The sequence below is a fragment of the Cyprinus carpio genome, chromosome A6 (genome assembly GCF_018340385.1).
Source record: "Cyprinus carpio isolate SPL01 chromosome A6, ASM1834038v1, whole genome shotgun sequence".
Classification (NCBI taxonomy): Eukaryota; Metazoa; Chordata; class Actinopteri; order Cypriniformes; family Cyprinidae; genus Cyprinus; species Cyprinus carpio.
Genome location: NC_056577.1, coordinates 19284592 through 19297372, shown reverse-complemented (window position 1 = coordinate 19297372; position 12781 = coordinate 19284592). Strand labels below are relative to the sequence as shown.

Here is a 12781-nt window from a genome sequence, read left to right as displayed (position 1 = left end):
ATTTGTAGAAACCCCATCAGTGTTAAAACATTTCACAGTAAATTAACATTTATGTAGGTGGCGGAAAATATGATCTAAAACGGCGACAGTGAATTTTAAGTATACGTTTTTGTCTGTGTGTCACTTTACATGTGGTTTAGTGTCACATTTTTAAAGAATGGAAAATGCTGAGGGTTAATCTTTCCTTTTACTCTTGAAAAATGCTGACATGGAGAGTTTCTCTGATAGACTGTGTTGTTTTAGCCAGGTCAGGTTTTGCTGCTTTAACCTTTCCTCAAAGTAGCAAACAGCTGTTCATTGACAGAGCCAGTCCTTGTCAGAGAATGTGGAAGTTGGGTTAAGCGTATTATATCATTTCTTGGACTAGTTGACACATCATCAATTTAATAAATGATAGAAATACCAAAAAAAAAAATGGTACGGTATGAAGATAAAACTTTAAGTTCCTCAATTTCGTATTCGTATTTCACTATAGGTGTCAGCCGAGAGAAGGTGGGGTTTGGAGATCACTTATTAAACCTGTGTACTTTTATGGCTTTCTTACAGGAAGCAGGCAGCAGACTTTTACACGGAACATCAGTCAAAGTCTTTTTTTAAGTGAGTCTTTCCTGAGTCAATGATTGACTTATATGTAAGGGCTGCTTTTAAAGGAGACTCTTGACACCTGAACCAACACTGAGATTGTCACAGTGACTTTGGCATGACTTTGCATGACACTGCTTGTTTTGAACCACAAATTCAATCATAAACACCACAGCAAAATGTTGCTAAAGCCAGTTGTCTTCTTCAACAACAGTAATTTGGTGCAGTTTGTGAGCTCCGGTCCTGTGATTGCTATGGAGCTGATGGGGGATGAGGCAGTGTCTACCTGGAGAAAAGTTCTAGGCCCGACTGATTCTGGTGTGGCACAAAAAGATGCAGCGAATAGTCTCAGAGGACAGTTTGGTACCGATGGCACTAAGAATGCAGGACATGGGTCAGACTCATTGGCATCTGCTGCACGGGTAACAAAAAAGAAACTCTCAATAACAATTAGTCAAGCCCACAATCTTCTGTTGATAAGATTTTCCCAGTAATATGCTAATAAAGTCAAAGGAAATGACTGGTGATCTGTTTTTAATTACAACTATATAGGAGCTGGAGTTCTTCTTCCCTTCTACTACTGGTCACGGTCCCTCCAACACAGCCATGTACTTAGACTGCACCTGCTGTATCATTAAACCTCATGCCATCTCAGAAGGTAAACCCCCACACACACTGACGATATACTCATCATGTCTAATCAGGCATCTTTGAAATAACCTATTATAGATGAGATATAACATAGTTAATTATTTGCTATATGTAATGTGCTGTTAGTAGTGTATTATTAACCCATCTCTGTTTATAAGTGCACATTACCATCAGAAGGACTATGACACTCCTGGTATGTCATACCCCATCATTCCTGTCCCTGTTACTCACTCAGGCTATATTCTCTTAAATGCTGGTCCAAGAGATCTGCCAATTCTGATCCAAAACCTTGCCATGCAACATGAGTGATTCTTGTGCCGTTAAGACCATATCATCTTGTTTCACCACATACATGAAAGCAGCACATATTTGCTTTAGCATCCATAGTAACAGGCTACTGCTTTCACATTGCGCGAGTAAGCAGCTTGGTGACACATGGCAGAAGTGTAGGTGTAACTGTCAGGGTTCCAACATTCTGGAAATATTAGAGAAATTTAAAACCAGAGCTGGAAAAGTCATGAAAGTTTCTAAAATAATTATACAGTTTTCAATTTATGGCTGTAAAATGTGACCCTGGATCACAAAATCAGTCTTAAAGGGATACTCCACCCCAAAATGAAAATTTTGTCATTAATCACTTACCCCCATGTCGTTCCAAACCCGTAAAAGCTTTGTTCGTCTTTGGAACACAATTTAATGTGTTTTTTGTGATAACCAAGAGGCCTGTGACTGTCCCATAGACTGCCAAGAAAATATCAGTGTCAAGGTCCATAAAAGGTATGAAAGTCGTTGTCAGAATACTCCATCTGCTATCAGACGTGCAATCTGGGTTATATGAAGTGACGGGAACACTTTTTGTAAGCAAAGAAAAGAAAAATAACAACATTATTCAGCAATTCCTGTGTCTCCTCTGTATCTCTCCATATAACCATATGCTGTGTATGCTATTCTGTATCATCCACGCCACAAGTATGCGCTGTTTCTACGTGTATTTAGCTTTGATTTGAAAGAAAACAGCACATCCTTGTGACACGGATGAGTATTCTGACACAACTTTCATACCTTTTATGGACCTTGACACTGATATTTATTTGGCAGTCTATGGGACAGTCACAGGCCTCCCGGTTTTCATCCAAAATATCTAAAATTGTGTTCCGAAGACAAATGGAGCTTTTACGGTTTTGGAACGACATGGGGGTAAGTGATTAATGACAAAATTTTCATTTTGGGGTGGAGTATCCCTTTAAGTCGCTGGGGTATATTTGTAGCAATAGCCAAAAATACATTGTATGGGTCAACATTATTGATTTTTATTTTATGCCAAAAATCATTAGGATATTAAGTAAAGATCATGTTCCATGAATATATTTTGTAAATTTTCTACTGTAAATATATTAAAACTTAATTTTTGATTAGTAATATGCATTGCTAAGAACTTAATTTGAACAACTTTAAAGGAGATTAGAGATTAGATTCCAGATTTTCAAATAGTTGTATCTCAGCCAAATATTGTCTTATCCTAACGATATATCAATGGAAAGCTTATTTATTCATGATGTGTAAATCTCAATTTCGAAAAATTTACCCTTATCACTGGTTTTGTGGTCCAATGGTCACAAAAATTAATTTTGTACTATATTTTGGCATATATATATTTTCCATCTGGGAATGTTGCTTGAGTAGAGTGCCACACTTGCTCAGAAACCATTGTAATGACTGTTTTGTTGTGGTCTGTCACTGCAGAACAAATTACTCTTCTGTCAATGACAGGCATACAACCAAAACATTCTTTTCAGTAAATCTGATTGAATCCAGACATATTATTAGTCTGTTTATATTCTGTGCTTTGAAGATTAAGTTATGTTCAGTGTAGATTAATGATCGTTTCCATGTAAAAGTGGTCTTTTGAAGACCTCAAGTAAATTAGACCAGACCATTGGAGAACTACTTTCAAAAAAACAATTTCTTCTCCAAAAAAGCCGTCTTTTCAAAGTGACCCCAAAGTGGTGGATTTGGTGGAAGTGTAAAAACTCAGTTCTCATGAAAGTTTAAGTTATGTTCACTGTAGATTAATGATTGTTTGCATGTAAAAGTGGTCTTTTGAAGACCTCAAGTAAATTTGGTGGAAGTGTAAAAACTCAGTTCTCATGAATGAAAGGAGCAATTTAGTTAGCGAAGGTGCTACTTCAGAGTCATTTGATCCTTTCGTGATTGTCTTATCCTTATGTAACTGTCTTCATTCCCTCCTGGCCTAGTGCTGTTTTGCTTGTTGATGAGTATAAAACCTCCAAAGCCAGTGCGTACTCATAACCTAGCCTTCACTCCGGATTTATCCAAATCCATCTCCTGATCCCTGTTCATGGAGCATGCCGCAAGGGCACTGACCTGCGAAATCTCAAATCCTCTAGATAGCGCTGAGGTAGATATTTCACATAGTGGTCGTCACATAGTGGCCCCAAGTTGGTTTTGTACATTGCTGTGTGCTGATTAACCTGGAGGGAATGTTACACATAAACACAGAGAGCCCCAACAACAGTCACAAGCACAAAAAATACATGCTTCTCACAGTTTTGACACACATTCTCTGTTGATTTTAAGGGTTACAATCCTTCACTGATCACTTTGAATGTCCTTTTCATGTTGCATGTCTCACAGGCCCATCAAAATAATGTTCAAGAACATTTAGAAATGTCGGATTGTGTTGAAACTGAATTTTAATGATCTATTTTTGTTTCTACCAACATCATTTCCCCTGTTAGCATTGCGTCTCTATTAGTTACCAAATTTTCCATCCAATCATACACCCACACTCATATTCCGGTTACCAACCTCCTGCAGTGTGCCTGCTCTCTAGACCTCCAGCAAAAAACTGCTGGCAACCAGTGGTTTAAAGAGGATTGCAGCCCTGATTACCTTTTGATTGGAGATCTAGAGCCCACCAGGTTTGCAAAAGGAGTAAATAAAAATAGCTAGTAATGAAAGTCCCCGCTGAGAGAGCTGCTACATGACTGTAATTAGACAGATTATGTGGCAGCCGCTTTGTTTATTTTTTCAGGATAGTCATGTGGCTTGGTTCAACATTACTTTTGGATTATAGACTACAATAGCATGTTGTTCACATCCCTTAACTGTATTTTCACTCAAAACTATAGTTACACTCTATGAAATATCACGTTGCGTAAGATCGGAATGTGTGATTGTATGTTTTCCATTTCTCGTCACAGAGCCGTCATCACCAACCCGTGTAAATTTTGTCCTGAGCCTTAAGAATATTAGCAGAAGCACTGCTACAAACTAAAAACATATACAATATATTGTGCATTTTATTGTTTATTCTACAGTTCAGAAGTTTGGGGTTGGTAAGATTTTTCTTTAATGTTCTTGAAGTCTTTTATGCTCACCAAGAATGCATTTGTTTGATCAAATATAGAAAAAATTGTAACATTTTGAAGTATTATTTCTATTTTAATATATTTTCAAATGTAATTTATACCTGTGATGGCACTGCTTCAGTGTCACATGATTCTTCAGAAATCATTCTAATATGCTGATTTGTTGCTCAAGAATATTTCTTATAATTATCATCAATGTTGACGTCGGTTAAGCTACTTAATATGTGTGAAAACTGTGCAACATTTTCTTTTCCTCTGGATTCTTTGATGAAGAAAAAGTTTAAAAGAACAGCATTTATTGTTTTTTTTTTTTTTTTTAATTTACTATCACTTTTAATCAATTGAATGCATCCTTGCTGAATAGAAGTATTCATTTCTTTCACAAAAAAAAAAACCTTACTGACCCCCAGACTTACTATAGAAAATTATGTCCTGTGTGATTTTGTTTTGTTATATGTAGCATGCATAGTGACTGCATACTGTAGCTGTAGGTAAGCTAAAGGTCATGTTTCTGTGAATTGTCTGTGCATGGTGTATACTCCAGCAAGCAGCATGCTATAATAAATGGGTAATGATTTACTCCAACCTATTGTCCAGGGTTAGGGCATTTTTACCTGCCAACTTTCTCTGTTCTTTTAATGATCAACCTAGTATGCAGTGTAAAGTGAGTTTCTCTAGATGGTTAATGTCGTCATCAAGGTCATGTTACTTTCAGTGTGAAATGGCTTAAACTTTGGGCACTGCTCATTAATGTATTGTATTCTGAGATTCACGATATATGGTCCAAAATCTATAATGCTAAAGTTAGTTGTACCTGGAAGCATCTGTAAAAGTACAGCCTGTTGATATTAGATATTCAAAGCAGTTTTGACTTCCTTTTAAAACTATTGGCCAAAGTCACTTTTAACAATGTAACGGTTTAACCATTTTTAAATGTCCTCTAATAAATCTTTTTTTTTTTTTTTTTTTAACTGAAATGTCTTAGCTAATAGAAAAGCAGTGTGATTTGTTTTGTACTAGCTCATGACTGGAATAGACAAATGTGTTGCCAGGCAGCACTGATATCATTGCCTAGCAACAGGGCAGACTGTGTCTGGAAGCTGCTGTCAGAATTGGAACCTTTAGGGTCACCAATGGTGCCGAGGGAGGTTTAGGGATGTGTGAAGATTCTCTAGGGCAGTAACTACAGTGCATGGGGAAATGATCTGTCATATGGCGTTTACGTGCTATGTGATACCGCATTTAAATATGGAAATGTTAAACAGGTTTGTCTGTCCTTGCCCTTTTCAGCTATTGAAGTATGACTGAAATCACATTTAATTTGTGCTGTGTAGTATATTTGTCATTTCTCTTAAAGATATGAGAGAAAAAAACACTGCAAATTTAATTGCTTTGTGTCAGAGCTGTGAACTTATCTAACGGCATTGCATTAGAATTGTGGGCAAAACAAATTCAATTAAAAATAATATTACCTGAAACATGTCACATGCACTGATTGATTGAATATGTGCTTTGGAAACATAATGCACTGTTTGTTTTGTACTGAAATTGAAACCACAAACCAGTAAATCAGTGCTAATGGATACATTCCCCGCAGAGCCCTTAATTAATAAAATCTCTCAGCACTCAGTCCAAAGGAGCAGACTTAGAGATGTGATCTCGTGTTACTGAGATCAAAGTCTCTCCTTTGAAGTCACCCCTTCATGATCTTGTGAACTGTTTGTTGGCCTTTAACTCTGCATGATCATATCGGTGAAATAGAACATCAGAAGTCTTACTTGCCACTTAACTGATCCAGCCAATGCAACATACAGCTGGTTGACTACAGGGACAGTCACCCTAGAGCAAGGGCGGATAGTTGATAGAACAGGATCACGAGTTCCTAGGTCACTGCTACTTGCTATTGAACTTGAAACCTTTGTGTTAGCATCTCAAATCCTTAATCATTAGACTTCCATCTAATGATTAGTCTGATCTTAGAAGTGCAAGTTATTTCTGAAAGCATGTGAATATACCCGGCAATATACTTTGCTGGACCCAAAAAACTTAATATATACATCCACTGTACCCTATACTTATATGAGTAGAATGATTTAAAATACTGAAAGTTAGTCTTAGTCTTGTGGTTAATTCTTGCAATTACCGTTCTATATATGATTTAGAGAGATATTTGTAAAATGTCAGATTAAATTCAAGCCAGTTAGTTTTAAATGAGCATCTTTCATTTGAAATGTTTTTTTTGTTTGTTTGTTTGTTTGTTTTTCAGTGTTGACGGGAAAGATCCTTAAGTCAATTATAGAAAATGGATTTGAGATATCTGCCCTACAAATGGTATGTATTTTAGTTTAATTTAAATTATATTTCCATTTTTAGCCAATAATGTTGCCCTAGTAAAGTTGAACGTTACAATTTGATGAAGCTTACATATAATACCAATAGTTTTGTTAACAATCAAACAGTATGTTCAAATAATAACATTCAAATAATTAAAATTTGTAAAGAAAGATAGGCACATTTTATGGATATTAGACCACTTTTCTTTAAAAGAACAAATGATCAAACTTATAGCAAGCTAAGAGAAGTAAAAATAGACTCTCTATGAACCAAGGGCAAACACAGTTATGGTTTCCCTTTGATGTAACTTGACCCCGACATCGACCATGCAATCTGTGACTAGATCAGTAGCTTCCCACATCTCCAAATGAGTCCTCTGCTGACCAATTACAGGGCTGCAGCTGTGTCACATGACCCTGCTGAAAATAGTGTACAGAGGATGCCCCTGGGCTAGATCAATGAAAGTTTTGTTACTATTAGAAATCATGTATGCCCAGAACTTGGTGGTCTATAAAAAGAATATCAGACAGAGATAATGGTGTGTTGGAATTGGCTCGGAGATTTTATCTCTAGTGTGTTGGATAACCCACTTAAATGGGTCATTTTCCAGTCATAAATGATTAATACATTGATTTTGTTTGTGAAAATAAATATTCCTATTGTTTTGTCCTAAATGATGAAATCCTATTATATATTATATTGTCATATAATGTAACATCTTGATTTTTACTATATATTTACTTAATTCACTAATCAAATTTTGACTTGGTTTTCCGTTATTACAGTTCAACATGGATCGAGTGAATGCTGAGGAGTTTTTAGAGGTTTATAAAGGGGTTGTAGCCGAGTACACTGTAAGTATATGTTGCTGCACTCTCTTCCCTGATTTCAAATGGTACACTTAGAAAAACATGTACCCACTTATGAGTCTTTAATTACTATGTCATAACATTTAAATTAATAATTTGATACAGTGCCCTTAGATACTTGTTTATAGTATGACTAAACGTGTACCTAACCTTAACCATACCCCAACCCAGCAGTAGCAAAAGTGTTTTGCAATATCACATGAATACAGTAAGTGCATTCATTGTACCTAACAATTAATCTTTTTTGATTTAAGTGGATAAGTAGTACAAGACACCCAATATAAAGTGGGCCAAAATTATTAATAAACCCCTTACTTGTTATGGCTACTATATAGTATAGCCAATACAGGGGTCAATACAAAGAAGTTCAGTTTCTCCCTTTTCTATCTCACATGTGATTCCAGTTATGTTTAAATATTCATTTAGAGAAGAAGGCGTAGTCGCCAAAGCATTGAGTGCTATGTCATAACTGCATGTGCACCCGTCTCCTGTAAACCTCTCTATCAAGGCACAGTCTGGGCATATAAATGTATATAAATACTCACCTTATGGCAGTTTCCCTGTTTTAAGCACAGTGTTACGTCCCAGTACATGGAATTTTGGTTACTGGAACAACCTTCACATTCCTTTTGGCTATTAATCATCAATAAATTGCTTTCTTGTCTTTAAATTTTAGCCGAATAGCAATCATTTATTCTGATAACATCTGCACAAGTCTTTCAGACCAAATATAAACCATTTTCAGTTCAGGGTCATTGAAGCCAGAGGCTATTTTGGAGTACAGGACCTTGTCTGTTGCCATGAAGACTTCAACATATTGATTACCTCACCTTCACCAAAACACAAGCCTGCATACTGCAGGTGCAAAGTGCCCATAAAACACTTGCACTGAGCTTGCCACTATTTTTAAGCCATAACAGTGTAACCAATGATGGTGTTCTGCAAAAACACATTATTAATTGTCTTACTCTGGCTGCTGGTACAAAGTGCACCAGTGCCAAGCAGATCTTATCGTGATACTTTACAGTTCAGTACAAAGAGCAATTCCACAGGTCTTTTTTTCCCTTCTTCAAGTCCTTTTTCTCTCTTCAAAGATGGCTTTTATAACTTTTGAAGTTTCTGTGGAATTATAATATAGTGAACAGTGATTTTCCCAATATTGCATGATGTATTTTGCAACATGTTTCCATGTCGTCACTCAGCGACTCATCCTCTTATTATGTAATATGTGGGAAAGCCTTTGGTAATAATTTTATAGTGACCTAAAATGTAATACTGACTAAGCATAAACCTTGTAAGAACATAAAAGGAATTGCATTCAAATACTCAGAGTCAGGTATACGTTCCCTGTTATCATTGCATCATGTCATTGTTATTTCATTATAACAGCACTGCTCATATTGGGTCACAGAGGTTGTGGTTACATGCACATTAGATATTTTGGGTAAAATGAGGAAGCTCTTTAACTCCTCTAACTTCATTGTTTAACGATAAACTACATTCTTAAAAATAAAGGTTCTTTATTGGCATATATGGTTTCATGAAAATTTCTATTGCACAAAATGTACTTTGTTGTGGGAAAAAATTCTTCAGATTATTAAAATGTTCCTCACACTAAGAAAAAATGGTTCTTTTTAGAAATGAAAGATTCTTTGGGGAACCCAAAATTGTTCTTCCATGGCATTGCTGTGAAAACCCACTTTTTGGAACCTTTATTTTTATGTTACTCATACAGGTCACAAATGGTGGTAATTTAGTGGGTATGTAGTGTTTGCAGCTTTTGTTTTGTATGTGTCATAAATGTTTGATTTTGAAATATATATTATTATTTTTTTTTTTTGTGTGTGTGTGTGTGTGTGTGTGTGTGTGTGTGTGTGTGTGTGTTGTCACAAAAAGGAACCGGTTCATCTTAAAGCCTTCATCTCTTTGAGATGCAAAAATGGTTAAAAGCAGTTTTTTTTTAAACTTCCTCAGTGCTTATTATTCTTTTTGAAATCTAAAACTAAAAAGCTGCCATTGTGGACACCGGAACTAAATGTGAAAGTGGCTCATGGGCTGTTTAGTGGTCTGTGCTTAATGGGCACTTCACATTCACCCCAGAATTCTAATAACCCACAAAGTTATACTGACCCAACACAGAAGCCAACTCATCAAATCAGATTAACAGAGAATGAGAACTAGTCTTGTTGGTTAGTAACCTGTTCCAAGAACAATAGCAACAATTGTTTGCTTTGACATCCTTTAATTTATATATTTATTAAGAGGCACACCGGTAACTTGAGTCCTCCAGCTGCTCCAATGTCTTCCCAAGGTCTGTTCAGATAATAATCTCTTTCACTGGTACATGCACCGCAGGTAGACCAAGGGAAATTGTTAACTCTTGACTGCTTGTATTGCAGAATATGGTGGATGAACTTTGTTCCGGACCTTGCATGGCCCTGGAGATCCATGCTACCGATGCACCCAGAACCTTTCGGGAGTTCTGTGGACCTGCAGACCCTGTGAGTAACAAGATGATACAATCTTGTTATAATACTTATTTTTCTTGGGGGTTCCCAAAACAAAGTTTAAAGTATGTGTTTATACCCAAAACTTAGCATTAATAATTTCAGTTCTCTATTTATATACTGTATGTATATGCTTTTACAACCTCATTATCATCTCAAGGTTTTATGAAAGTTATAACACAAACTTAATGGTCCCTCAGTTTCTTGGACTCAGTGGCCTCTTTTACTTTATGTATCTTGTAATCTGTAGCGCTCTGAAGGCATATCATCTGTACTCTCTGGGTAAAAACCTGCTTTGTGTCTGCATCAGACAGTCGAAATGTACACCACCGTGAAGGTTTCGTCTTGTATGAAAGATTAGGCTGCCCACTCATGTTGCATGACGACTGTCTCCGCTCTAGGTGGCCACCATTCTGCCAGCAGATTTCTACAACTGCCAGAGATAGCTTGTAACTTGCAGGTACCAGTCATGATGAACCATTAGATAAGAAATATAATCCTTGCGCCTTGGAGTCCTTGGTCTGGGATTTATCGGCCTTACACACAGTACTAAAACGTTTGGTAATAATGTGGACTTTGTCGTTTTCAGTGTGGCACTCCCTTATGGTCCAGTTGGTTTCCTGTGATGGTTAAGACAGTGGACTAAAGGCTCTAGAGTCCACAGAGTATTGTGACTTTTAGTCTAAGTTTCTTAGCTTTTAGGTTTTGTATATGTACTCATTGAGTTTCAAAAATGAAAGGTATAGTTCACCCAAAAATGAAAATTCTGTCATTAATTACTCACCTTCATGTTCCAAACCGTTCACGAGAGTACCATGCATGCATCCATGCGTGTGTTGTGGTACTGTTGTGTTTGCACGTCAAAGACTGACACGGAAGAGAAGAAATTGTTGAATAAAGTCATTATTTTTGTTTTCTTTGCACACATAAAGTATTCTGGTAGTATTTTTGGGGAACTATCCCTTTAACAAAATTATCTTTTAGCAGATATCCACATTTAAAATGTAATAAAGTATTATTATTATTAAAATAAAAGCATTTTTAATTCAAGTTGTAAATAATTAAATACAAATAAAATAAAATAAAATAATAAAAAATAATTAATAATAATAATACAAAATTACATTTTATAATAAAATGTACAATTAATAACATTTTTTCTTCCAGAATAAACTTACTCTAGAATAAAGAGGTATATCTAAATTTTTGTGTGATAAAATGCTTTTTAGAATCAGAATTCCTGCCTCTAATTAGCAATGGAAAGTAACAAATCATGGTTAAATGTCAGTGAAATAAGCTGAAGGCAAGCGCTTTAATATGTGCCATCACAAATTGCTGATTCAATGCAAAATATAACACCCATCAAAAGGCAGTGCAATGATTAAACTGACTGGAACTACTTGTGCATTAAATGGTTTTAACACACACATTCCAACGAATCAGAATTGAGTATTCAGACAGACCATGGTATAATAGAAGAAAATCCAGTGGGTAATATAGGGATGCTTTTTCTTTTTTAGTAGTTACAGTGAGACAAATCATCCACTGAGAACTCCTAACACACTCTCATGGCAGTTCAAAAGTATTTTACACTTTGGCAAATTTGTGGCTAATTCAGCTGAATTAGGATGACATTATTTGTACATTTGCATACAATCTGCTTACTTCCCACTTTAGGCTTAGGAGTAAGGAGTAGAGGTGGACCTATGTTTTTTCTAAAATGTTATGTTTTCAAACAAATCGTACAAATTTCATACAAATTCGCCACCTCATAAAATAGTTACGAGATCGGACTGGACCTCCAGTAAACTGTCGTGTTGTTAGTGCTTTATTACCCAAGAGTTGGCCAATATGGCTGATATGACATGAAATGTTTCTACTGACAACATTTTTCACAGTTTATGCCTTACACAAGTTGATTCTCGCCTGCTAGATATTTGTGTTCTTTGACATAAATGGCTTTGATATGCAAAACATGGCTGCAGTGTTGTGACCTTTACAAGGTCAAACTGGATTGCTCAATCATGGGTTCCGGAAAGAACACCACACTTCTCAGTTGATAACCCCGCCCTGAGACCTCCCCACCCTCTCTTTCACACACACTCACATGGCACAGAGGGAAAGAGAGAGAGAGAGCGTGAGAGTGTGTGGATGGTTTTTAAACACTCTGACAGGCTGTATATATCAGCATTGTCTGGTCACAACAGCAATACTTAATTATCTTATATCTCACAAGTTCTTTTAACTCATGCTCTTTATTTTGACATGTTCTCCTGCTTTCCCCCTCCTTTTGTGCTAGATCTGTGGCTGCATGTTTGTGGTTTATAAACACTGCCAGTATTATGTGTTAAACATAGTTATTATGTGTGTTTTGGGGAGATAGACTGGTCTAGATATTTTACAGTAAACACTGTGTATAAATGAGGGGTTACCACCTATTACTTTC

The 12781-nt window shown here is 36.2% G+C and overlaps 1 protein-coding gene across 7 annotated transcripts in view; it reads left to right on the top strand.

Annotated features, from left to right (window-relative positions):
• Positions 1 to 12781, top strand: part of LOC109060558 (nucleoside diphosphate kinase 7-like) — a 36667-nt gene that overhangs the window by 8238 nt on the left and 15648 nt on the right. For 4 of the 7 annotated variants that reach the window (XM_042758286.1, XM_042758281.1, XM_042758285.1 and 1 more), the window contains exons 5-10: positions 547 to 597; positions 797 to 1004; positions 1135 to 1240; positions 6892 to 6956; positions 7745 to 7813; positions 10228 to 10329. In XM_042758286.1, the coding sequence (XP_042614220.1) occupies positions 547 to 597; positions 797 to 1004; positions 1135 to 1240; positions 6892 to 6956; positions 7745 to 7813; positions 10228 to 10329 (601 nt within the window). Of the gene's footprint in view, positions 1 to 546; positions 598 to 796; positions 1005 to 1134; positions 1241 to 6891; positions 6957 to 7744; positions 7814 to 10227; positions 10330 to 10645; positions 10712 to 10736; positions 10796 to 10924; positions 11103 to 12781 lie in introns of those variants that run through there. The other 3 variants (XM_042758284.1, XR_006160263.1, XM_042758283.1) reach the window with 3 other exon arrangements.